At 43.8% G+C, this 27,812-nt stretch overlaps 2 protein-coding genes across 6 annotated transcripts in view; both read right to left on the minus strand.

Moving 5' to 3' along the window:
* LOC147624267 (pentatricopeptide repeat-containing protein At5g27110-like) overlaps positions 1 to 25,912 on the minus strand; it is a 43,609-nt gene extending 17,697 nt beyond the window's left edge. For 3 of the 5 annotated variants that reach the window (XM_086819237.1, XM_086819238.1, XM_086819236.1), the window contains exons 1-3: positions 25,512 to 25,906; positions 21,288 to 25,263; positions 21,025 to 21,186 (exon numbers count right to left, since the gene is read on the minus strand). In XM_086819237.1, the coding sequence (XP_086675363.1) occupies positions 22,191 to 25,263; positions 25,512 to 25,612 (3,174 nt within the window). In that variant the 5' untranslated portion in view covers positions 25,613 to 25,906 and the 3' untranslated portion in view covers positions 21,025 to 21,186; positions 21,288 to 22,190. Of the gene's footprint in view, positions 1 to 20,891; positions 21,187 to 21,287; positions 25,264 to 25,511 lie in introns of those variants that run through there. The other 2 variants (XM_086819239.1, XM_086819235.1) reach the window with 2 other exon arrangements.
* Positions 13,190 to 13,669, minus strand: LOC147624268 (uncharacterized). The gene has a single exon (XM_086819816.1). The coding sequence runs from the start codon at positions 13,667 to 13,669 to the stop codon at positions 13,190 to 13,192; it is 480 nt and encodes a 159-aa protein (XP_086675942.1).
* Positions 25,913 to 27,812: the final 1,900 nt, after the last annotated feature.

Genomic DNA, 27,812 nt, shown 5'->3' on the forward strand with positions numbered 1-27,812 from the left:
TGGTTGGTTTGGCGGGTGGAGGTAGTGGGGTTGGAGTTGGTGCCTCTATTGTCCTTGTTTTTAAAAACACACTCATCATCAACATGGCCAGGTATTTGGCAAGAAGTGCAAAATCTATTCTTTTTGGGAATATTTTGCCAGTAGGGAATGGGTGTGGAGACAGGATTTTTGGAATCACTATGGTTGCCGGGAGATTTGCCTTGATTTCCTAAGTTGCTGTTCCCTTTCCCTTGCTGTCCTTTTTGAGTAGAGGTTGTATTGGACACAAGGGCCCCCTCTTGAGTGGAGGGAGAGGATGACTTCTTGGGATGAAACTAGTCATGCAACCTAGCGAAACGCAAGAGTTGGCATTCACACTCATATAGGTTAGGCATAGGCTCTAAACTAATGGTCTCTGTGACAAAAGTAAAGAAGCTAGGAGGCAACTTGTTTAGAAGAGTGATAACCTGATCTTCCTGGGACTTGGCAGAGCCAGTGGTGGGGAACTCGGCGTTAAGGCGCCGATATTCAGCCACTTTGATGGTCAGGTCATCCCCTTCTTTGATAGAGAAAATTTGAATTTGATGCTCAAGATCAATGCGACGCGTACGATCACGTGCGGCATATCTCTCTGCGAGGTGTGCCCATTTGTCACAGATATAGGAGAATTGTTGGAGTTGTGAATGGAACTCGGGCAGGAGGCCTTGCATGAGCTCCACTATAGCAGTGGCATTTCTAGCCTCCCAATGGCTGATGACTTCTGGAGGAACTAGAGAAGGGTGGGGTTTTGGTTCGAGGCCCTTTACTTTCCAGGAACCTTGGGATGTGAACACTTGTTCCATAAGATTAGCCGAGGTTGTATAATTAGACCCGTTAAAACGAGTCTTTTCTGTGAAAGCGTTTCCGGACATAGAAACATGAAAGGAAGATGATGAGGGAGTCCAGGAAGGCTGGTGTCCATATCCAGAGTGTAAGTGTTGAGGAGAGAAACTTGACAGTCCACCAAGACCAGGCATGGATGAAGGACCTGTCGAGGGTGCTCCATAAGATGGAAGCAAGTTTTGGATACTCAGCATAGGAGGAATACTAGGTTGAGGTGCGGAACCTGAAGAGGGCACATAATTGGGAATAACACCAGTGCCAGAGATGGGTTGGTAAACCACCTCATACCCTGGAATGCTGGGTGGGACCGCAGTGCCAGAGGGCGTCATGTTAAAAGATAACTGGGATGGGTAAAAACCATACGCAGGACCCAAAAGAGGTGCAGGCAGTGATGACTGCATGCCAACACTAGAAGGAAGAGGTATGGGTTGGGAGGGAGAGTTTTGAGTTTGAATTTGGACAGTATTCCATAACACATTAGGAGTTGGAACAGAAAGTGAACCAGAGGAGAAAACAGTGTTACCTCCTTGAACACTGGAAGTCGGAGAGTGAGTTATACTCTTAGACCCTCCTCTATTAGGGTTCACAAAATGCCAGGGATCGAGGGTAGTTGATGGTACCGTTTGTTGAACCTGTGCCACAGCAGAAGATACCCATGCAGAGTTAGGAACATCGTACTAATAGGCACATACGAACCTGACGCGGTCACCGACAGGGAAGATGATGGATCTCCGAACGATCGAGGAGGTACGTGTCCTTCCTGAGAAAGAGTCCCGTATTGAAGTCCAGTTTGTCGGCTAGAATGAGAAGCAGAGCTCTCCAGTTGAGGCTACCTGGGTCCAATACTGGCACACTGGCTGTGGGCATGTATCCTCCTCTGGAAGTGACGGCTGATAAGCTTGAAGAAGAAAAACGATACGCCAAGGGTGAAGAGGGTGAGTGGGTAAAAGTAGGTTGGTGGTCTCCCAATGAAAGACCTCGAACAGGGCTCTCCAGTGAATGAGGAGTTCCATCCTCTGTGTGATCTATATCGGAATAAGGGGAGTCAATATGTGGTATGAAAAGCTGATCCTCCGAAATCGAGGGTAGACGATCCATGGTGTGTACTTTCTAGGTCTTCGATCCCTTTGCTCACGATTGCTCTCATACCATGTGAGAACAAAAGAGACCAAAGGACCAAATATATGAAAGATCAGAGTAAAACACACAGCATGCAATGGTGAAAAGATGAAGTCCAGAACAAGAGCTCTATGTGAGACTCCGAATAAGCAGAGAGAGCTGTTGTCCCATAAAACGCAGATAACAGGGCTGGAGTGACCCTGATGAAAGTGCTGAAAAGAGCCTAATATAAGACTGATGTGAGCGTGAAGTAAGATTGCTGATGTAGGCGGCGATAAAGGCTGTGGTGAGGCTGATGTAGACGGCCAAAACCAGAAGCTGTTATCACTACAAGAGAATCTGATATTGGTGGCGACAAAGACTGTGGTGAAGCTGATGTAGGCGCCCAAAAAACTGTAGAAGTTAACGCTGCAAGAGAACCTGCTGTAGGCGGGTAAAACCAGCAGAAGTTCAACGCCACAAGAGAACCTACGAACCTGCTGTAGGCGGTGAAAAAGGCTGTGAGCCGTCTGTGTGCTGACCAGCAGAAGATGGCGATGCAAACTGAGATATACAATCTAGGAGATATCCCGCCTGCGTTGAAACGCAGAGAGAGAAGATCGCAAGGCTGGATATCGTGGGTTGATGATGCACGTAAACGTGGAGCCCCTCATATTTATATGAGGTTTTTTTATTTGGGCGGCCAACATGGGAGTCGGCCAGCAAAGAAGGCGGCCCTTTTTGGGCTGGGTAAATATTAGGCATATTTTCACACAGGACATCCCCAAGACAGCCTTCCGTACCGAACGGGCCCACTATGAATTTGTCGACGAAGCTAATGACAAAAGCGTTTCTCTGCTTGAGTCTCAGAGATGAGCATGCTCATCTCTGACCCCCCGGCTCGAAAAACAAAAACAAACTATGAATTTGTGGTCATGCCTTTTGGCTTGACGAACGCCCCAGCCACATTCAACCGCATGATGATGCGTGTGTGTTCAGGGACTTAATAGGGAAGTGTGTGTTCATTTTTCTAGACGACATATTAATATTTTCAACTACCGTTGAGCAGCATGACATTGATGTGGAGAAAGTCTTAAAGTTATTGGAAAGCAATGAGCTTTACGTCAATGAGAAGAAGTCAAAATTTTATTGTTCACTACCTTGGATACATTATCAATGTCGAGGGCATCCGACTTGATCTGGCCAAGGTGGCCAAGATTGTCAATTGGAAAGTACCACAGACTGCGTTTGACATAAGATCCTTTGTGGGTATATGCCAGGCCACATAGACAAGTTTTCTGACCTCTCGGCGGATCTCACCGATCTGCTAAAGGGTGTCAAGACTAGAAGGCAGCAGATTCGAATGACTCCACGAGCATTGGAGGTATTCAAGAACCTCAAGGTGGCTTTGTCAACAGCACCTTGTCTAATGCTTGCCTCGTGGGGCGAGCCGTTCCAAGTGATCACCTATACAAGTAACATCACAATTGGAGGTGTTTTACAACAGAATGACCATCCAGTAGCTTACATGTCTCGTAAGTTACTGCCCGCAGAAAAGAATTACTCGGTCTATGATCGGGAACTCCTAGCAGTCATTCAAGCCTTGAAACATTGGAAACATTTCCTTTATGGTCGTGAATTTGAGGTTCACACTGACCATCAAACATTACGCTCAATTCAGACAATGCTAAGTGCACAATGGAGTAACTGACAATACCGCTGGAGCCAGATCTTCCAACAATTTGGTGGTATGATCGAATGCCTTCCAGGAAAGGCCAACCCATTGGCCGATGCTTTGAGCAAGAAGGGACAAGTGACTTTGATTCAGACCGCTAGACTCGACCTCGCTGATACGGGGCTAGATGACATGAAGCACACGTACACAGATTCCAAGGAATTTGGTACAGAGTGAGAACAGGCATTGGATGCCACAAGACCATGCCACTTTTTGATACGCAATGGTTGGCTTTTCTACAAAAGCCGACTTTGTGTCCTGAAGTCGTTCAGGGCACCTCTTCTCCACCATGACGCCCATGACGCCATCACTGGTGGTCACCAGGGGCATGAATTCGACTAGGGGGAAGTTAGAAAGGAAATATTATTGGCCCAGAATGAGGCGAGATATGTTTGCACATGTGCAACAATGTGACATTTGTTAGCAAGTGAAAGCTCCTCGTAGGAAGAAGATAGGGTTGTTACAACCTTTACCAATTTCCGAAGAACCTTTCCAAGATATATCCTGTCACATGCACTCTGCACTCAGTGCATGGTGACAAGATGGCTCATCATCAGAAGTGCAACAGTTGTACAGTTTTAGAACCCAATAGGATGATAATTGTCGTACGCCGTGACCCCATTGTACATCCTCAGTCCAGGATAAGTCAGGCACGAGCTACGTAGGTCATTCCTCAGTCTTAGTGGGTCAGTCAGTCAGTCAAGTCCCTTAACCCACTTGGAGAGAATCATTCATGCATGTAGAGTCAGTAGAAGCCTTAGGGTTTGCATCAGAAAGCACTCTGCATCCTGCATAATATGCATTCATATGCCTGTGCATCATTTAGAACATCCCCAAAGCCTTAGGGAATTTACTGGGATTTATCTGGTATTTTTTCCATATTTATTAGTATTTATTTAGCATTATTTGCATTATTGGGCATTTATAAATATAAACTTTATTAAATGACCAACCTCCAGTTAGTATAAATAGGCTTGCCTAGAGCCTATTTTCTCATTCAGTCTTCATTGTGCTAAGAGCTCTCCTCCTCAGCCCTAGGAGCACCCTTGCTTTCAGCCCTAGACTAATCCAGCCCTTGGAGCTCATAAGCTTGCTTCTCCAGCCCCTTGAGAAACCCTAGCTTCAGTCAGCCCTAGGCGCCTGCCTTCAGCATCCATTCAGCCCTGATTCAGCATCAATTCAGGCCTAGATTCAGCATATAGATCAGCCCCAGTTCAACGCCAGGGTTCAGCCAGTGTTTTCTGCATCTGTCCAACAGCATCAGATCCTCTGCGTTTCTGTCCAGCAGCCTCAGAACACCTGCGTTTTTCAGTTCAGCAGCTTCCTACAGGTCTGCGTTTCTGTTCACAACAGTTTCCAGCCCTGAATCAACAGTGTGCAGCAGTTTCCAGCCCTGAATCTGCAGTTTGCATCAGTATCCAGCCTTCTGTGCATCATCCATACATGCAGCCTTCGTCTGGTGAAGGTAACACAGCATTCATAAGTGTTTTCAGCATTCTAACATAGTGTAGAACAGTCCACCTTCTTCTTCTCTCAGCCTCAGGTGTGCAGCCCTTCCTCATGCCCTTGGGAAGAGTGCATAGGCTCGAGATCAAGTCATCGAGGTGTTTCTACAGCAGTGTACAGATCAGCCACTCTCCCATCCTCCGAGATCTTGCATTTGGCTTATCTACAGTCCACAGTCATTCTCTCTAAAGAAATAAAGCAAATACTATCTCGTTATCGGGATAGGGGGCCCTTCAGTGGGTAATTCGGGACCCAATCTAGTGTACAGTTCTCATATCTCTCTCTCTCATCTCTTTAAAGTTTGAAGTATTGAAATGGATTGCTAAACTCACGAAACTCAGGATACAGAAGACGGTGTGAGCATTTGTGTGACAGGATCTTCCAATACAAAGACTTCCGCTGCATATCACATTGGTATCAGATTCAGATTGTCCACACACGCCGTATCCTAGCGTGGGGGCATCCTTGGATGGTTAGATTGCGTTCCGGCACGACCACCGACTTCAGCATCATGTCTACAGGAGAGAGTACTCATCAGCCGAAAGACGTCTCCCCCGAAGGAGACCTTGTTCTTCCGCCTACAGCAGACACCATAGCTCTTCTTAGAGCTCAGAACCAGCTACTCATGGAGGGTCTCCAACTCTTGGAAGCAGCAGCAGCACGTCCTTCTACACCTCCAGCAGCACCCAACTACATCTCCCTCTTCTTTCAGATGGAACATCAAAGGAGAGAGGACGAGGCCCGAAGGAGAAGAGAAAAAGAAGAAAGACGGGACTATGAGGAAGCCCAACGCAGGATCGACGAAGACCGGCGTCAGGCTGAACTCGCCGCTCGGGAACACCAACGTGAGCTTGATCGAGAATGTATGTTACTCGAACACCAACGGGAAAAGGAGGCCATACACTTGAGGTATCAGCAGCTCTCCTCAGTCTCCCCAGTCATAGGTGTCACCAGTCAGCAGCCCGCAGCAGCATCAACCACCATCATTCGCAGTCAACCAAATTTCAGTAAGTATGATGGTAAGTGTGATCATTCTTCAGTTAATCAATTTATTCATCAGTTTAATGCTCATTTTCCTTTAGCTAAGATCACAGACCCACAAGACAAAGTCCACTTAGCGGCTCCCCATCTCACTGGTGAGGCAGTTACTTGGTGGCAGCATTGGTCTAGTATTCATACTGACCAGGCCACAGGTGTCACAGCCTTTGACTGGGACATCTTTGTCCATGACCTGAAGACCAGATTTCTCCCGCCCCAGTACATGACCGGTCTGAAAGACGAGTTCTATGGACTCAGACAGAACGGATCCCCAGTGCTTCAATTTTCCGGTAAGGTTATTACTTTAGCACAGCAGTTAGGGTTATCTGAGCAGGCCAAGATATTCATTTCTGGATTGGACTCTAACATTCGGTTCACAGTTCGTAACTTTGAACCAAGTACATATGACCGGGCTCTGACTCTCGCTCAGAATGAAGAAATGAAGATGAACGGAGGCAAGCCCAAGCAGTCATCTCAGTCCAGTACCAAACCCCAACAGGGGAAGGGTAATTCGTCTTCTAAAGACACTAAGACAGACAACAGTCCTAGCTCTAGTTCAGGGGGTAAGGAATCCAAGCCTAAGAAGACCCCTGAGGAAAAGGCTCAAGCAGGCATCACTGGAGGCTATCTTCCTCCAGAGGAGCAAAGACAGTATCAGTCAGAAAACAGATGTTTTTTCTATCATACCATTGGGCATGGTAAGAAGGATTGTCCAAAAAGACAAGCGGAGCAAGCCTCCAGAGAACCTTCTGCCACAGTTGCCGCAGTATCCCCCGCTCGTCCAGACCTGCCTGCTACCAACAATGCGGTTCAGATCTTACCTTCTATGCATTCCATGCCATCCATGGTACTTGATGCTAAGCAGGAGGGTGAGGCAACAACCACACAGAAAAGCCTGATCCGGGCTTATGGCTCTGCCAAGGGCCGACAGTTCATAATCCTTTTTGACATGGGCAGTTCTGAGAACGCCATCTCTCCCCAGTTGGCTACCAACATGAGCTGTACCTTAGTGCCCTATCATTTGGAGGTAGACGGGTTTACACCTGGTCTCCGCACCCACATCTCTCAGAAGGCACAACAGTTTTCTTTTCAAGTTCAAAAGGCCTCATTCCAGCGAGATTTCATTGTCTCTCCTCTTTTGGGATGTGACATGATCTTAGGAATCCAGTGGTTTTGTCAGTATGAACCTATTCCCAATTGGGGGTAGGACACCTTTATTATCTCTAAAGGTTTTCCTGAGCCTGTCATGATTCGGGGGGATAGGAGTATTCTTGGCGTTCCTATGATTTCTCATCTCCAGGCCCGACGAGCTATATGCAAGGGAGCAGAAGGAGCATTAATTTATGCTCAGACAGCTTCTATCTCATCAATAACCGCTGTCTCATCATCTTCAGTCCCTCAGTTAGCAGATCTCCTTTCTCATTCAGACATTTTTAAGGATGATCTCCTACCCAGTATCCCACAGTTAGCAGAACCTCCTAGCAAGTTTCCCTCTTGTCTTTCCAAGACTTTCAAGGGCAAGCTAGAACAGCAGTCAGTTCTCAAACATTTGGAACATGTTCCTTATGGACACATTTTCACAGTCACCACAGACCACCAAGCACTTAAGTGGGTCCCGACGATGCCAAGTGCCCAGTGGAGTGCTCAGCACACTAGACAGGGTCAGCTCTTCCACCAGGTTGGAGGAATGATCAAGTACATCCCTGGTCAACATAACCCAGTAGGAGATGTTCTTAGTAGAAAGACCAGCATCCCGACCAGTCAGGAGTCTACCATTCTCAACATCTCTGGAAAAGACTTAGAAGATCAGTATGTCGATTCCGCAGAGTTTGGTACTCAACCCAGTTTGGCCCTCAATTTTGAGCCTGGCCATCATTCAGTTCACAGACCGGCATGTAAGTTTAGACGAGATATCCACTTCAAGGAAGGGGATTGGGTCTCTCAGTGCATCATGAAACAAAGACTAAAACAAGTGGGCAAACATTGTCCCAAGCTTTCATTCCGTAGTTTTGGCCCTTTTCCAATAGTTAAGAAGTTAAGTGATGTCTCCATGAAGTTAAAATTGCCTACCAGTTGGACAATGCATGATGTTTTCCATGTTTCTTGGCTAAAACCATATGTTGGTCCAGAAGTGTTTGATGTTTCAGATGAACAGCAGCCAGACGTGGTAGACGAGGCCGAAGTTATTGAGCCTGAGCAGATCCTTCTTCATTGATGGAAGCATGGTTCCGGTCGACGGATTCGTCAGTTCTATACGAAATTCCGAGATCGAGGCACCCACGAAGCCGTATGGCTCCACGAGGAGTTCTTCCAGGAGTACCCCCACTTATTGGCGGACTACTTGGAAGCCATGAACCTGCCGCCAAGCTAATCAGGAGGGAATGTCACATGCACTCTGCACTCAGTGCATGGTAACAAGATGGCTCATCATCAGAAGTGCAGCAGTTGTACAGTTTTAGAACCCAATAGGATGATAATTGTCGTACGCCGTGACCCCATTGTACATCCTCAGTCCAGGATAAGTCAGGCACAAGCTATGTAGGTCATTCCTCAGCCTTAGTGGGTCAGTCAGTCAGTCAAGTCCCTTAACCCACTTGGAGAGAATCATTCATGCATGTAGAGTCAGTAGAAGCCTTAGGGTTTGCATCAGAAAGCACTCTGCATCCTGCATAATATGCATTCATATGCCTGTGCATCATTTAGAACATCCCCAAAGCCTTAGGGAATTTACTGGGATTTATATGGTATTTTTCCCATATTTATTAGTATTTATTTAGCATTATTTGCATTATTGGGCATTTATAAATATAAACTTTATTAAATGACCAACCTCCAGTTAGTATAAATAGGCTTGCCTAGAGCCTATTTTCTCATTCAGTCTTCATTGTGCTAAGAGCTCTCCTCCTCAGCCCTAGGAGCACCCTTGCTTTCAGCCCTAGACTAATCCAGCCCTTGGAGCTCATAAGCTTGCTTCTCCAGCCCCTTGAGAAACCCTAGCTTCAGTCAGCCCTAGGCGCCTGCCTTCAGCATCCATTCAGCCCTGATTCAGCATCAATTCAGGCCTAGATTCAGCATATAGATCAGCCCCAGTTCAACGCCAGGGTTCAGCCAGTGTTTTTTGCATCTGTCCAGCAGCATCAGATCCTCTGCGTTTCTGTCCAGCAGCCTCAGAACACCTGCGTTTTTCAGTTCAGCAGCTTCCTACAGGTCTGCGTTTCTGTTCACAGCAGTTTCCAGCCCTGAATCAACAGTGTGCAGCAGTTTCCAGCCCTGAATCTGCAGTTTGCATCAGTATCCAACCTTCTGTGCATCATCCATACATGCAGCCTTCGTCTGGTGAAGGTAACACAGCATTCATAAGTGTTTTCAGCATTCTAACATAGTGTAGAACAGTCCACCTTCTTCTTCTCTCAGCCTCAGGTGTGCAGCCCTTCCTCATGCCCTTGGGAAGAGTGCATAGGCTCGAGATCAAGTCATCGAGGTGTTTCTACAGCAATGTACAGATCAGCCACTCTCCCATCCTCCGAGATCTTGCGTTTGGCTTATCTACAGTCCACAGTCATTCTCTCTAAAGAAATAAAGCAAATACTATCTCGTTATCGGGATAGGGGGCCCTTCAGTGGGTAATTCGGGACCCAATCTGGTGTACAGTTCTCATATCTCTCTCTCTCATCTCTTTAAAGTTTGAAGTATTGAAATGGATTGCTAAACTCACGAAACTCAGGATACAGAAGACGGTGTGAGCATTTGTGTGACAGGATCTTCCAATACAAAGACTTCCGCTGCATATCACATATCCATGGATTTTGTCACGAATCCGCCTCCCAGTCCAGGTGAGCATAATACTCAGTGTTGACTATTGTTGATAGATTTAGCAAATTTGTTATGCTTATCCCTTGTTGCAGGGCCAATGTGACCGCCGAGGATGTTGCCCATTTGTTCATTTGGCATTGGTACCCGATTGGCAGAATCCCTAGGATCATAGTGTCAGACCGAGATGCCAAGTTTACCAGTCATTTTTGGAGGGCATTGTTTGATAAGTTTGGTACTAAATTGAATTTTTCCAGTGCATTTCACCCACAAACTGATGGCCAGACATAAATCTACAACCAGTTGGCCTTTGATGTGCTGAAGTGTTATGTCCACGATCAACAAGGCAAGTGGGAATCGTATTTGCCTTCAGTTCACTCTGTTTTGAATAATTCCTTTCAGGACTCCATATGAAGCAGCGTTTGGAAGACCATTCCAATTGCTATTAACAAAACCTCGTCTTCAGTACCTGAAGCGAACAAAATGATGGAGTCTTACCAGGAGATTTTGGAATCAGTGAAAGACAGGTTGGCTAAAGCACAGGAGACCTACACTCGACACGCCAACAAAGACCGAAGGGATATGAAGTTCTCGGAAAGAGATTGGATTTATCTTCGGATCATCAAGCAAAGATTGAAACAGGTGGGCAAGTGATGCCCAAAGCTATCATTCAGGAGTTTCGGACCTTTTCCCATCCAGAGAAAAATTAATGAGGTTTCAATTAAGTTGTTCCTTGTCAGTTGGCTAAAACCGTATGCAGGTCCAATCCCTTCAGAAGTGAAAGACCAAGAGAAACCAAATATACTAAAGTGATGGTTCCAGAATAGATCCTTTTGCACCGCTTCAAGCATGGCTTCGACCGAAGACAAAGACAGTTCCTCACGAAGTTTCACGACCAAGGGACCCATGAAGCGGTATGGCTTGACAAAGAGTTCTTCGACGACTATCCGGCTTTATTGACGGACTATTTGGAGGCTATGCAGCTTCCATCAAGTTAAGCAAAAGGGGATATCACGTGCATCCCACACTTGGATGCTACATGGACAGATTTGAACAAGAAGGTGCAGAACCATGGGATGTCCCATGTGAGCCCGGGACGAGTCAGCCAAGGCTCCACTCTATGAGTCCAATGTCACAAACGGGGCGTGGTTATACAGAATTTAATACTGAAATCACAAGATTTATCATCCTTTGATCATTGTCATATCCCACATACATAGCCATAACAATTGATTATACAACGTGGAAGTACTGAAAAGAAATGATACTGCACTAGGGACCACAAGATGGACTGGTCCCTCCCCCCTTGAAGGATATGTATTGCTTTAAGGGAGTAAGAATTTTACAAGTATATAAAACGGGTGTATAGCCCAGCCATACACCACCGTTTCTTCCAAAATGATTGAATATGAAATCAACTTACAAACGCTATACTTGCCTACAAGTAGCCCAGCTACAAGTTAGCAATATGGTACCCAGCACTCTTCACCAAGATTGCCCAGCAAGGTGGTTCCAAACATAGTGAACGATACGTTTAGTACATTTGGAAAACGTGCTGAAAAGATTCCAAACGTAGTGAACGCTGCCCCCGATATATATATATATACAAAATTTATAGTTTACTTATAAAATTTTGAAATATGAAGTTCGAAGATTCATCAATGAACATTAAAGCACTTACTAATACTATACAACCTTTAGTTTCAATTTTGTGGGAGGGAGAGAGAGAGACACAGACTTGAGCGTGTGCGGGAGAGAGGCAGAGAGACAGAGAGACTTGAGCGCCACATAGAGGAGAAGACTTGAGCGCCGCACAGAGATACCGCACAGAGGCTGCCACACACACGTAAGGAAAAGCGAAAAAGAAAAAAAAAACAACAACGTTGACTTGCGTCCGTTTTTTTAACCTATAAAATCAAAAGTGCACGTTCACTATATTTCCAAACGTTAGTGAATGTTCCAATGGTAGTTTGGATGCAACTATGTTGCCCAGCAATCCCAGTTTCTTCAAATGTAGCTTAACTTCAATAAAATCAACCACCTAATGGCTGAAAATCAGCCTTAGGAGAATGCCCAGCACTTCCCAAGGGTTCTCCCGCATAGAACTTGTAGCAACCGGATCCAAGATGATTCTTCCACAGCTTCAATCTTGGGAATAGTCTTCTTCTTCTTCTTCTAGCTTTAATGGAGACTTTCAATTCTGAATATCAGAATTCAGCCAGCTTCTAAGGCAACTCGTGTAGCTAAAAGAGGAGGAAAGTTTACATTTTATCTTTTTCTTTTGAATTAACTAGCTTGCATAACTCTTTTGGAAAAAAGTGAGCTTGCATGCTTTACTTTTAGGAAAAGTAAGCTTGCATGGTACACTTTTAGATGCATGAAAAGATAAAGCATTGCATGATGCATGCATGTAGTTGAAAAAGCTTGCATGTGGCATGCATGGGGGTTTCTGGCCATGCATGTCGCATGCATGAGGATTTCTGGCCATGCATGTATGGGGGTTTCTAACTATGCATGTCGCATGCATCAGGGTTTTTGACCATGCATGTCGCATGCATCAGGGTTTTTGACCATGCATGAGGGTTTCTGATCATGGAGAAGAAGTTTATCAACCATACTTAGCTAGATTGTCATGCATACACGGAGATAGAAAATCCGCATAAGAGTGGACTGCCTTCAAAATGCCAATTATTCCTGTACAAATCCATCAATACAAGTTAATTTAAGACAAGTTATGCAACATACTAACCCATGGATGCAATCCAGACATCCCCAGATCCATGAGCTTCTCATGCAATAGAATACAAGCATTGTCCAAGCAAACAAAATAATACACACAAATAAAATAAGCCATGCACACAAATGTATGCATTTAAACACATATATTGGAAGAAACCCCATCTATTTATATGTACTTGATATTTACAAGGGCTATGGTATTTGGCTCTCCAAGATCCATCAAATATCCATGGCATTATATATTGCATTTGGTTCTCCAAGATCCATCAAGTGCTTAACATACTTCTATGCAACCAGGATCTCGTAGATACAGCTAGCATACACATACATGGGAAGCTTAACCATAAACATTCCATGGCTACATGGGGTGTCCAACACCCATGTGCATGGATAATAGAGAATTTACGATATGACAGTTGTCCTCAACTGAAAAGCTTCCAAGTAGTTGTTGAGGAGATCGAGATATTCTTTAAGATCTTGTTCTTGCATCCACCTTGAATCCATAGGAGAATAGTTTTTGAATTTAACCAAATACTTGCGTATGACCTTGCCTCCCTTAAGCTTACGCTCTTGATGGAAGACAATCTGTTCGGGTTGTAGTACCTCCTCTAAATCATCCACTTCTAGTGGATATTCTGTAACTGGTTGAGAAGGTGGAGTTCCAATATATGGTTTCAACAGGCTGATGTGGAAAGCATTATGTATCTTCCAATGATTGAGAAAAGCCAACATAAAAGCCACATCATTAATCTTTTGAATAACCTGAAATGGACCATAATACCTGTTGGCAAGTTTGAGAGCCTTGCCTTCTTGTCCTAGCCTCTTGTGGAGACGCGCCTTTTCAAACTTGAGAAGAACCCAATCCTGCTCTTTGATGTCCATATGACGCCGATGCCGATCGGCAGCTTTCTTGTGCTTTGCTTATCCATCACATATTCATCAACAACAAAAATCTCATCCTTAGTGTGAAGGATGGGTGGAAGTATTACCTTGCCATAGATAACCTCAAATGGAGCTTTGCCAGTGGAGGGATGGATTGTATTGTTACATGCAAACTAAACCAAGGGTAAATACTTCTCCCATGCTGCCTTTTGATCAGAAACATAGCATTTGAGTAGATCGAGGACCACTGAATTTGCTATTTCACTTTGCCCATCAGTTTAGGGATGATAGGCAAAAGAGAAATTGAGCTTAGTACCCATATTGTCAAAGAGAGCTCTCCAAAATAAGCTCGTAGTCCTTGGATCTCTGTCTCCCATAATGGACTTAGGCATTCCATAATGTTTAAAAATATGAAAAAGAAAGAGTCGAGCTATATCATTGGGCTTGATAGTCTTTCTTACGGGAATAAAATGAGCTTGTTTACTAAAAAGATCAATAATAGTCCAAATAGCATTATTACCATAAGCAGATCAAGGAAGATCTGTGATAAAATCCATTGCTGTGCTATCCCAAGGTGCTTGAGGAATAGGCAAAGGCTGAAGTAAACCAGGCAACTTATGCCTATCATACTTAACTTTTTGGCATACCACACACTCACGAACATGTTTTTCTATATCAGTCCGCATGGAAGGCCAATAGAAATATCTTTCCAAAGCTTGAGTAGTGTGCAAAATACCTCTATGACCTGCATAGGGAGGTGCATGTGCTTCATCCATGGCCTTTTGACGAAGCTGCTTGACTACACAAATGGCTTGATGGTGATATAAATAATCATCCTTGATGGAGAAAGGATGGACTGATTTTGCAGCCCGTAAATCAGCCCATATCTCTTTGAAATCTTCATCAGTATTATTCAGTTGAGGCATAGATGAAAGGTCCTCATGATAGGCAGTGGTGATAGCATTCACCTTGGGCCTACAAGATAATGCATCAGCTACTGAATTATTCTTTCTAGAAGTGTGAAGAATCTGAAAATGAAACATGGAAAGAAAATTAGTCCACCGCATTTGCTTCTCTGTGAGAATTCTGTGTGAGAAAGTGCCAGAGACTGATGATCTGTTTTGACCATAAATTTAGCACCTAAGAGATAGTGCTTCCATATGGTTAAAGCATGAATCACAGCCATTAATTCTTTCTCATAGATGGTACTATGTATCTCTGCATCTTACAATCTTCGACTTTCAAAAGTACGGCATGGCCTTCTTGATTTAACACTGCTCCTATGCAATCACCACTTACATCACATTCCACAACAAAGGATTTATGCAAATCTGGTACAATAAGAATTAGCCGTTGACTAATGGCATCCTTTAGCTTCTGAAAAGCTATCTTTTGTCTAATACCCCAAACAAAGGCAATTTTTGTAAGATCATGCAATGGACCAGTCAAAAGAGCAAAATGCTTAATGAACCTGCAATAATATGAACATAAACCAAGAAAGCTTCTGACTTCATGCACAGAAATCAAGTCAGGCCAATCAACAATAGCTTGAATCTTGGCAGGGACCATGTGTATACCATCCTTAGAAACAATATGGCCAAGATAATGATTTTCAGCCAAGAAAAATTCACTCGTTTTGGGATTGATATAAAGTTTATGCTTGCAAAGCTCTTCAAAAACAATAGCCAAATGGTGCTTGTGTTCCTCCTCGGATTTGGAGAAAACTAGCACATCATCAAAGAAAACTCCTATAAACATTCTGTGATTTCTAAAAATACGATCCATCATGCGATTAAAAGTAGCAAGAGCATTAGTAAGACCAAAAGGCATCACTAAATACTCATACAATCCAAATGTAGTCCTTAAAGCTGTCTTATGTACATCTTGAGGAGCTACTCTTATTTGGTGATAACCACTTTTCAAATCAATGCGGCTGAAAACAAATGCCCCTTGGAGTTTATCCAAGATATCATCAATTCTCGGTATTGGAAACCGATTCTTGATGGTTATCTTATTCGAGGCCCTGTAGTCACTGCACATTCTATATGAACCATCTTTCTTTTGTACCAACAAAACGGGTGAGCAATAAGGTGATGAGCTGGGTTGTATCAAACCCTTTTCAAGAAGATCATTGACTTGTGTCATGATTTCTTCTTGTTGACTTGCACTCACTCTATAAGGGGGCTGATTTGGAGGTGAGCTCCCAGGAATCAAATCAATGTGATGATCCTTTGGACGCTGCGGGGGAAGTTGCTTAGGCAAAGCATCTGCAAAACAATCTTCATAATGATATAAAAAATCTACCCTAGACTTATCTAGATGTGTCATGCTTTCATCTTTAGACCTAATTTGCTCTTTGACAAAAACCAAGTACAAACAAATAGAGTTCTTTATTTGCTTTTTAATGGCAATATGGCCTACAACGGGAATAGTTGCACCAATAGCGTCTGCATGAATACAATACTGCTTGCCCTTATGAGTAAAGGCAAGCGTCTTCCTTTTAAAGTCTGGAACTGGAAGCATGCGAAAATGCTAGGGCATGCCAAGTAACACATCATATCCCGAAGAAGTAGGACCTATGAGGAACTCCTCATGATCACCATAGTTGCCAGTTTGAATGCGAAGCTTGCCAACCACTGGTGTTACATGTGCATTCAATCCTTCAAAAGCAGACTCTACATGCATACTCAATCCCATTTGCTCAAGATGCAATTTAAGTGCTTCTACCATCTCAATAGAAATGAAATTGTCAGTAGAACCCGGATCAAACAAAAACAAAGCATTTTTATCTTGCAATTTACCCCAAGCCTTTAGCAAGTGCGGCCATTTGGATCAGCTGAGGTATTGCCTTGAACATCTGGTAATACATTAGAAGAGGGTGAGGCTACATGGGTGCCTTCATCATTAACAAGTTGAGGACATTCCCTCTTCATATGGTCTTTGCTACCACATTGAAAACATTTACCTTGCTCCCGATACTCCTTAAGTTGTTCAGAACTAAGGCGGTTTGATTTGTTTTTACCGCCCGGCTTCTTTTTGTCAAACCCCTTCTTCTTTTGCTCTCTTTCTCCACTTCTAGCTTGCTGTCCACCCAGCTAAACTCTTGCTTTCTGGGGATGCCTTTTGAAAGCAAACTTTTGGCAATAACTGCCGACTCCATCATGTGTTGTAAAGTACTATTAGGATAGAGTTTTAGGCTCATCCTAATCATAGGTTGGAGACCACTTTCAAACTTCTGCATCTTCTCATCATTAGCAATCTTCATAAAGGGGGTTACTTTAAGCAAAACAGCCCAAAACTTATCTACATTTGCAGACACACTTTCATGCTCTTTTTGTGAGACAGCCAATCCCACTCTTTCTTTACATCTTTCTCAAAGTCAGGTGGAAGAAACTGCTCATAACACTGAATTTTAAAGTCTTCCCAAGACTTTGGATCCTAGTTCTAAAGAATCTTGGTCAGCCACCAATTGCTAGCCGTATCCTTCAAATACATGCCCACATGACGAAGTTTAGACTTCTCAGTAAAATTGCCATTCACAAATGCAACCTCAAACTATCTAATAAAAGCAAGAGCTTTATTAATATCCCGTTTACCATTATAAGATTCAAACTTAAGATCTTTATCCCCAGCCTTGAAAGTCTTCAATCTCTTTGAGGGCTTTTGAGTGGGAGAAGGAGAACGGGCTTTGGGTTTAGCATGGCTTTTGTGATGGCGAGAATGGCTTTTACGAGGAGAAGAACTGTGGCTAGGTGAAGGAGAACAGTTATGGGCATGAGAGTGAGAACGGGTATGGAATCTTGAAGAGACTTCTTGAGAGGCATCAAGTGTTGGATCTCTATGCCTCTTCTTGAGAGACTCAAGAGTATGCTGAATTTCTGGGATGGCCAAAATAGACTTCAATTCAGCCACTTCGGACTGTAATTGCTGCAACATAACCTTACTATGATGTGGAGAACTGCTCATGATGGCTGTTGGAGTTGCCCTTTCCTCAGCAGAGCAAGGAAACACAACTCAAAAATACTGTCAAAGCTGTCCAAAACAATGCTTTGTTTGCAACTCAATTATGTATACCCAAGACTAGTCTCTACTTGCGTCTAAATATGATATGGAATAGACCACAAGGGTACAACAGTGCCCCTACACGGACAGGAGGACCACAAGGTCTTTCCAACACGCTAGCTGTCACCAAAACCATTGGTACCTCCTTTCAGAGTGTGACAATAAGAGGAGGGCTACCTTAGAATCCCAACCTTCCCTCACGGATAATGACTCCTCCACGGTCTTATCCAGTATCATAAAAAGATTTACGCAAAGTAGAGAACCGGAGCTCTGATACCACTGTCATAGACGGGGGTGTAGTTATACAAAATTTAATACTGAAATCACAAGATTTATCATCCTTTGATCACTTCCATATCCCACATACATAGCCATAACAATTGATTATACAATGTGGAAGTACTAAAAAGAAATGATCCTACACAAGGGGCCACAAGATGGGCTGGTCCTCCCCCCTTGAAGGATATGTATTGCCTTAAGGGAGTAAGAATTTTACAAGTACATAAAACGGGTGTCCAGCCATACACCATCATTTCTTCCAAAATGATTGAATATGAAAACAACTTACAATAACACTATACTTGCCTACAAGTTGCCCAGCTGCAAGTTAGCAATATGGTGCCCAGCACCCTTCACCAAGATTGCCTAGCAAGTGGTTCCAAACACAGTGAACGATACGTTTAGTACGTTTGGAAAACGTGCTGAAAAGATTCCAAACATAGTGATTGGATTACATCCAAACATAGTTTGGATGCAACTATGTTGCCCAACAATCCCGGTTTCTTCAAATGTAGCTTAACTTCAATAAAATCAACCACCTAATGGCTGAAAATCAGCCTTAGGAGAATGCCCAGCACTTCCCAAGGGTTCTCCCGCATAGCAACCGGATCCAAGATGATTCTTCCACAGCTTCAATCTTGGGAATAGTCTTCTTCTTCTTCTTCTAGCTTTAATGGAGACTTTCAATTCTGAATATCAGAATTCAGCCAGCTTCTAAGTGTTTTGGGGAAATAAAAACACTATGGTATGGCTGAAAAAATACTCTAGAATAAGTGCATTAGATAGAGCAACAAACAAAGGCCAAGAAGTACTCTTGAATGAGGCTGGAAATCTGAATTCATAGAGTTCTATTCAGCCTAGAAAGAGGCGCCTAGATGAAGAGAAGGAGTGGAGGTTACTGCTCATGAAAAGATGTGATAGGGAGAGGTTTCTGTAAGACTTTTGGATCAAAGAATGGCTATTAGCAAAGTAGCAACTCGTGTAGCTAAAAGAGGAGGAAAAGTTTACATTTTATCTTTTTCTTTTGAGTTAACTAGCTTGCATGACTCTTTTGCATGGTACACTTTTAGATGCATGAAAAGATAAAGCATTGCATGATGCATGCATGTCGTTAAAAAAGTAAGCTTGCATGGTACACTTTTAGATGCATGAAAAGATAAAGCATTGCATGATGCATGCATGTAGTTAAAAAAGCTTGCATGTCGCATGCATGGGGGTTTCTGGCCATGCATGAGGATTTCTGGCCATGCCTGTCGCATGTATGGGGGTTTCTAACTATGCATGTCGCATGCATCAGGGTTTTTGATCATGGAAAAGAAGTTTATCAACCATACAAGTTATGCAACATACTAACCCATGGGTGCAATCCAAGTGTCCCCAGATCCATGAGCTTCTCATGCAATAAAATACAAGCATTGTCCAGGCAAACAAAACAATACACACAAATAAAATAAGCCATGCACACAAAAGTATGCATTTAAACACATATTTTGGAAGAAGCCGCATCTATTTATATGTACTTGATATTTACAAGGGCTATGGTATTTGGCTCGCCAAGATCCATCAATTATCCATGGCATTATATATTGCATTTGGTTCTCCAAGATCCATCAAATGCTTTTAACATGCTTCTATGCAACCAGGATCTCGTAGATACAACTAGCATACACATACATGGGAAGCTTAACCATAAACATTCCATGGCTACATGGGGTGTCCAACACCCATGTCCATGGATAATAGAGAATTTACAATATGAATCCCGAGAAATTAGGCAGTAGTTACATCCAAGGTCAAGTGTGCATTGTCCTGCACATGAGGCAGTGCCAGTCCGTGCTATGAGTCTCCCTCTGGAATGATGTCAGATGTTCTGTGTATCTGGTTTGCAACTGGATGCCAGACCTCTGTAGGCATGTAGGTTTGCATGTAGAGAAGGGCTAGCCCATAGGGCTACCCAGATCAGAGTTTAGAATTGTTGCATTGGGCATGGGGAAGGTATAGAACCAACCCCTAGGGGCCACGAGGGCCCGGGCTGTGCCCACCAGCCATGGCTTGGGCTGGAAGGGCTGTCGGCCAGCCCTAGAGCCTTTGGCTAGGCAGCCGACAGGGTACCAGACCCTTTGCTGCCTGTAGGCCAGGTGTGGGACAGCCCACACAGGCTGCTCAGCATCCAGCCATCTTGCTTGGGATGGCTAGGCCTTGCATAGTGTGAAAACACTAGATTTATTAGCATTTAATGCCTTTCTAGCAAGTCGTGAGGATTTGCTACATGTAGAACTGGCCGACTAGATGCAGTAGGGGGCATATAAACCCAATGCTGGAATTCAATCATTCATCTCATATTCTCACAAAGGGTGGACGTGTTCCAAGGGCTAGGACAGCCATGGTAGTGCTCCTACCAAGGTGAACATTGCAGGTCAAGATTTCAGTCTTTATTTTTCAGATTTTCATCATTCTAATAAAGCAAATACACCATTCGTGGTGGGGGCCTTACAAAGGGTATTTGGGACCAAATACTGTGTCCCCTTCTCCCTCTTTCTCTCTCTCTATTTTCTGCACATCTACTTCAGTTTTGTGCGTTATATTCGTCATGAAAGATTGCTGAATTCTGAGCATTGAAGTTACCGATTCGACCACGAAGCTTCCACATGTTACATTTGACCTAGTATCATTGCAAAGTCCTGGTTTTGATTGTCTAAGTGAATTATTTAATCTCTAACCGGGCATAGTTGGTTACATAAACCTAACTTACAAAATTTGCTTCTAAATCCTAGTCAAGGTTGGAATGAAGATTTTTTAGATTTGAGGAAAGCTCAAGTCTTTTAGATTGCAATTTGCAGAGCTGTCGAAAAACCCCAAGCAGGGTTGGAATGAAGACCGCATAGATTTGAGGAAAAAGAGAGCTTTTACCATAAATTTGAGGCTAGCAACAATGACCTTCTACTTGACTCCCAAGGAGAGGGAGGCCATTTGTATGGAACAAGAATCTTAGAATAAAGATGGCTTTTGGGCACCTTATCTTGTGTGGTAGCTGCCTCTTCTTTTGCTCATTCCAGATCCTCCTAGATTTTAATGCTCTTCTTAACTGACAATGCTTTACTACATGATTCACTTGTTCATCGCGAACACATTCAACAAGGGAATAGAAGACATCTGCCTGTAAAATGCCCTTCCACCTGGAATGAGTTGTTCAAACCATAGATTAAATGCCTGTCTATCCAAAAGAACACTAAAGAAATGTATTACGCAGCAAAGAGAGAGAGAGAGAGAGAGCTACCTGTAAGGGGAAAAGTATGAGTAGAAACCCAGAAAGGCACACATGAAGCCATTGAACCGAATTCTCTCACTTGATGGTGGTCCCTTGCATCGCAGTGGTCACTTTGAACCACATTTTATGAACAACGTGGGACAAAACCATGAGGCAGTTCATTCAAAATCCAAACATCGTGCAGCACAATCCATTGCTCCTTCAAGCACATGATACAAGGAATGCATTTAAAAGATAACACCTCCATAGATGGCTTTCTACACTCTACTGTTCAGCAACATTGGAACTCTGAACTTGCGGGATACCAGGTCCAGCGAAATCCAAACTGCTACTGTATTGCTGTTTTAATCAAGCCAATTGCAATTAGGAGGGGCAAGTAGCCATTAAACCCTATAATTTGGAAGTTCCACAAGGAAAAATGCAGAAGCCATCCAGTCTTTTGACCATTATTGCCTTTCGAAAACTTGCCTACAGACCAACAAAAGGCGAACCAAAGCTGGGGTGCAGTAAAAAAAAGCACGCTGTCACTTAAGACCCATCTCACATTTTTGTCCAAAAAGAGCCGTTGCTAACACTGTTATGATGTTTGCATCCCAGTTCTTCGTAACACATTGAAAAAGATTGGTTGGCAAGTTGGGAACACATATGGCCCCATTACATTAAGCTTGGCCTTTAAAACAATGTCCTACCTAGTTGTCCATGAAGAGATCTTGAGTGCCCCAATTGCGCTTGTGTCATTTGCCATTATGGTGTGTGTGCCTTCTACCAATTTCCTCACACATTCATCAACTTGATCCTGCTTACACCCGTGAGCCTGCCCATAGGCCTATGACGTGGCATGATGCGCATCGTCTGGCATTGACTTGCAAATCCAAAAAGCTTTGGCCTAATCATTAGCCAGTTCAGATGTTTTTAGAATTCACTACTCAGCTCAAAGTCAGGCATATACCCAGCACCATTCATCAGCTTTTTCAATCTATTCCAGTTTGCATGCATCTCATCACTCTGTAGGTGAGCTCTCTCTCCAACAATGAACTCATGCATGCTATTACTAACCTCGATCCAAGCTTTGCCAGGCTTTTTCCAGGCACCAGCATGTTTCCTGTGCACTTGTATTCTCTGAACATCCTCAAACTTCTGAGCATCAGCGTAAATGTCGGACATCAGCACATACCCAGCAGCAGCAATGGGATCCAAGTAGGCAACCTCATCGAAGCAACGTCTTCCCAGCTCCATGTTTCCATGTATTTTGCAGGCTGTCAGCAACGACATCCACCCAACAGCATCAGGAGGGATCGGCATGCTGTGAAGCAACTGCTCTGCCTCTTTCAGGCATCCTGTGCGGCTAAAGAGATCAATCATGCAGTTAAAGTGGTCTATGCCCGGTTTAATGTCATGGTTGGCTTTCATGGATTGAAAGCATCTCTGACCTTCGTCCAGTAGGCCAGCATGACTGCAAGCTGAGAGAATACTGAGATAAATCACAGAATGTGGCTTCAGGCCTTGTCCTTGCATCTCATCAAGGCAAGTCAAAGCAAGCCTGTAGTCACCATCCTGTGCATATCCCTCAATCAATGCACCCCATGACACCACATCTGGATGTAAAAGAACATCAAACACTCTCTGTGCCTCCTTTAAGTTCCCACATTTCCCATACATGTCAATGAGAGCACTCACAAGGACAATATCTGCATCCAGTCCCATTTGTATCACGAAATCATGTATCAGCTTACCATGACGTACAGCTCCAATGCTGCTGCATGCTTTCAAAGAGGATATAAGTATGACTTCATTACACATTATGCCCTCTTGTTGCATGCGCACGAGGAGCTCAAGTCCAGATAGACTATCCCCATGGTCAGTGTACCCTGCAATCATCGTGCCCCACGTCACCACATCATGGTCAGCCGATTCATCAAACACTTTGCGTGCATCCTCCAAGCTACCACATTTAGCATACATGTCCACCAGTGCACTCCCCACAACCATATCTGGTTCAAGTCCACTCCAAATAATATGTTTATGCATCAACCTTCCCTTATTCAAGGCTTTTGCAGTGACGCATGCTTTCAGGATGAATAAAAAGATGACTTTGTCAGGCTGTATTCCTTCCTGTTGCATTTTTTCATAGAGTTCAAGGGCCAAAAAACCATGATGATGCTGAACATAGCCAGCAATCATTACACTCCATGACACAACCTCAGTATTTGATGATTCTTCAAAAACTTTTTGCGCTTCATCCAGACATCCACGTTTGGCATACATGTCTATAAGGGTGTTTCTAACCGCCGCATCTGACTGAACTCCAGCTCTGATAATCTGGTCATGAATCAGCTGCCCCATCTCTACATCTTCTACAGTGATGCATGCTTTCAAGAGACACAAAAATATGACGGTATCTGGCATTAGGCCACCCATGTGCATTCTCTCAAACAGTTCAAGAGCCTTGCAGCCATGCCCATGTTGTGCATACCCGGAAATCATCGCGCCCCATGAAACAAGATCCCGACTACACAAATCATCAAAAACTTTCCTGGCCACCTCAAGGTGCCCACATTTTGCATACATGTCCACAAGCACGCTGCCAACCACCTCATCAGCTTCAAGTCCACTTCTCAAAATTTTGTCATGTATCAACCAGCCCTGCTCTAGAGATCCTGTGCCACCACACGCTTTTACTATGCATGTATAAACGCTTTTGTTGGGCTCTACACCTTCTCGCCACATCTTCTCAAACAATTCAAGAGCAGACACACTATGCCCTTCCCGAGTATAGCCCGCAATGATGGCACTCCATAACATAACATTCCGATTTGGCATTCTATCGAATAAATGGTGCGCCTCCTCAAGGCTCCCACATTTTCCATACGTGTCAACAAGGGTGCTCCCAACAGTAATATCTAACTCCAGCCCACACATAAGAAGGTCTACATGTAGCAACTTGGTCATCCCTGTAATCCTTAAACTGCCACATACTCTCAGAATGCACACATATATGATTTTATTGGGCTCAATGCCATCCTGTCGCATTCTATTGAAAAGGTTAAGAGCAGAAAAGTCATGTCCATACTGAGCGTATCCACCAATCATTGCACCCCATATGACCACATCCCGAGATGGTAGCCCATCAAAGACTTTTTCTGCCTCGAGGAGGCTCCCACATTTGGCATACATGTCAACAAGACTACACCCAATTGCCATATCCAATTCACGCCCACTCTTGACAATCTGTGTGTGTATTGCTTTGCCATGAAGAAATGTTCCTATGCTACCACAAGCTCTCAAAGCGCATAAGAATCTGATTTTGTCCGGCTGTATGCCCTTGTCTTGCATTCTTCCATAAAAATCAAGAGCAAGAAGGCCACAACCATGTTGGCTATATCCAGAGATCATGGCGCCCCATGACACAACATCGGGATTGGGAAGCCCATCAAAAACACCACGTGCCTCTTCCACGGTCCCATACTTGACATACATGTCAATAAGCGTGCTGCCTACAACCAAATCTAAGTCGAGTCCTGTTGTAACAATTGCATCATGCATCATCCTAATGGGTCCAATGCATTCACAAGCTTTCAAAGCACTTGTAAATATGAACCTGTTCGGCATAATTCCCTCTCGTTGCATTTGATGATAGAGCTCCAAAGCCATTTCATTTCGACCAGAATTAGCATGTGCTAAAATGATGGCATGCCATGTATAAACGCTGGGTTTTGATACCTTGCAAAACACTATGTTTGCTTCAAACAAGCACCTGCTAGAGGCAAACAAGCGAATAAGATGGTCCCCTAAAGTAGCAAAGGCATCAAGCCCATGGCTGACCATGTGAATATGGACACTCCTACCAGCTGCAAGGTCTTTGATGCCATTAGATCCTTGCACAAGATGGGATATATCATCTTGTGATACTGGCATCCCTTGCTTACGCATTGATTCCAATTTGTACAGGACATCATGGAAGTCTTCGGCTTTAATTATATCCCTCCTTTTTCACATCCATAAAATACTCTTTAGGAGAAAAAAAAGTATCCTGAGAAAATATTCCCTTAACACACACACGTCTATGAATGTGTGTGTGTGTGTGTTTTAAAAACAAAAAGAGAAAAGAGGGCCAAAGAATGCAAGAAATTTAAAATGAGCTTGAAATTGTCATAAAAAGCATATAATAATGTAGTTTTTTTCTCTCTCTCTTCTTTAAAAAAAACAGCTGGTAGAGCTCCTCAAACAGCATACCTCAAACAGATTCCTGAGTGAAGTGCAGCAGTTTCCGCTTGAGAATGTGAAAAGAAACGCAGCAAGGTGAAGGACTTGGAGACCCAATTCCGGTAACACATCAATAAATAATCCACACGGCCTCCTTCGATAAACTAGATGTGGCAGCGGAATAATACTGTGGAAGAAGAAAATAATGGACCCATCATTCACAAGAGATATAACGTGCCATCAGATATTCAGGGCGCTCATGTAAACTAAACAGCGTCCTTGTGTCATCGGGGCCTTGTGGCAGTTGGATGACACTGCTATGTACAAGGGCTTCACACAACAGTGATCATACACCAACGGTCAAGGCGCTTGCCCGCGGTCGCGACGATGTGTGAAACATATGGTGAGATGGCATTGAGCAAAAGAACATTACTATCTTCTACTAGGAACACACGTTGACTTTTGGTGATGCCATATGGCGTGATTTTTAGACATACCCTCCTTTTCGTCTCTATAGCTTTGAAAAGGTGAAGATGAGGACAGCTTAATATAGGTAACTAAGGTGAATTTAAGAAAATTCAAAACGGTTTCTTTTCCAGCACGTGGCCCCATCTTACTTCTTACCTTAAGTCTGTAAGTGAAGTTATTCTTCAGTAGGGGTAGTTTGCCAACCACCTCCACTAATTCAAAAATCTAACGTACCTCTTCCTTCCCCCTCTCTACCACGTTTTCTCTATCACACCATGTTCTTTCTTGCTATTTCGGACAAAGAGAGAGACCGCACTGCATAGGCTATGGCAAAGAGGTATGTTAGATCTATCACCCCCCACAAAGCAGGCCACCCAAAGGCCACAACCACCATCTAAGAGGAGCTCACCTATAACCAGGCCACCCACAAAGCTTCTAACTCTCGCATGTGTTGCTAGACGACTATATTCATTCACAAGGTAGCCACTACTACCTTATGATAAGGGAGAAGAATAAGGAGAGGAGGGCAACAAGAAGAGGGATGTTTTTTGTTGAAGAAGTGAAGACAACAAAGAGAGGTAGCACCTAGGGAAAGATCTGAAGCACCATGAGGCAATGGGCTATGTGGTCGTGAGGGTGTAACTCTGCAGCAACCAAAGCAAATGAGACCACTATGTGGCAATGTTGCTTATTAGCAGGAGAAGGCTACGATAAGCAGGTCATTGTGGCAAAGTAGGGAGGGGTGCAAGAAGCTGGGATGCGGTGGCTATGCCATAGCCAAGCGCAAAACGTCAGCAAAAGGCAAAGTGCAGCAGGGAGCTACAAAGGAGGTGGTGCTAGTGCATCAACAGAGCAAGTGGCATGCGGTGATGAAGAAAGCGGTCATGCGGGGCTAAGCAAAAACGGATGATAACCACTTGGCATGGCTTAGGTGTGCCAACAAGGCCAAAGGCAGCCATGCCGTCATAACTTAGCACAATGGAGATAGTTGTCGGTGGAGATGCATTGCGGCATAGCAAAGGTGGTGGCATGCCTTGTAGCTAAGCATAGAGAGCTATTGTTTGGCAAAAGCAAGCAGGAGGAGGAACTAGGCACAGCCACCTTGCATTTTATTTGCAGCCTCTTCTTCTTCTTTTTCTGGATGTGCACAAGCTTATGGATGGGGGTGTGCGTGAGGTTTTTCTCAAGGCTATAGCCATCAAGGCCGAAGGATATAGATGCCTCTGATCAAGCCAATAGGAGGGTTTTCGAGTGTAGACCGCGAATGCATACCATGTGTGTAGAATGTGGCACTTCAGGAGGGTTCGGAGAGAGAGAGAGAGAGAGAGAGAGAGAGAGAGAGAGAGAGAGAGAGAGAGAGAGAGAGAGATGACATGGTGTGTGCATGCGTGTTTATTTGTGCTCATCATAGGGATGTACTCACTTGGACCACACTCATTGGAGGAGATACCTTGTAAGGGTAATGTCCAAATGCTTTGAATTATTTTTCTTTAACTGCACTCATGGCACGATATGCAGATTAGGGGCAGAGGTAGGGTCAAAATGCTTTGAACTGTTTTGAAGGAGATAGGGGCAGAGGTAGCATTAAAATGCTATGGACCACACTCATTGGAGGAGATACCTTGCAAGGGTAATGTCCAAATTCTTTGAATTATTATTTTTTGACTGTTTTGAAGGAGATAGGGCAGAGGTAGCGCCAAAATGCTCTCGACCACACTCATTGGAGGAGATACCTTGCAAAGGTAATGTCCAAATTCTTTGAATTATTTTTCTTTGAGTGCACTCATGGCATGAGGGGCAGAGGTAGGGTCAAATGCTCTAAATTGTTTTAAACAAATGCCACATGATGGTTTTTTTGCTATT

Source organism: Cibotium barometz, chromosome 25, assembly GCF_041138505.1.
Source record: "Cibotium barometz isolate CiBa-2024 chromosome 25, ASM4113850v1, whole genome shotgun sequence".
In the NCBI taxonomy this organism is placed as follows: domain Eukaryota; kingdom Viridiplantae; phylum Streptophyta; class Polypodiopsida; order Cyatheales; family Cibotiaceae; genus Cibotium; species Cibotium barometz.

Bases quoted from the DNA above. Each gene is read 5' to 3' on its own strand.
- LOC147624268 (XM_086819816.1), bottom strand. From the start codon at position 13,669: ATGGACATCAAAGAGCAGGATTGGGTTCTTCTCAAGTTTGAAAAGGCG.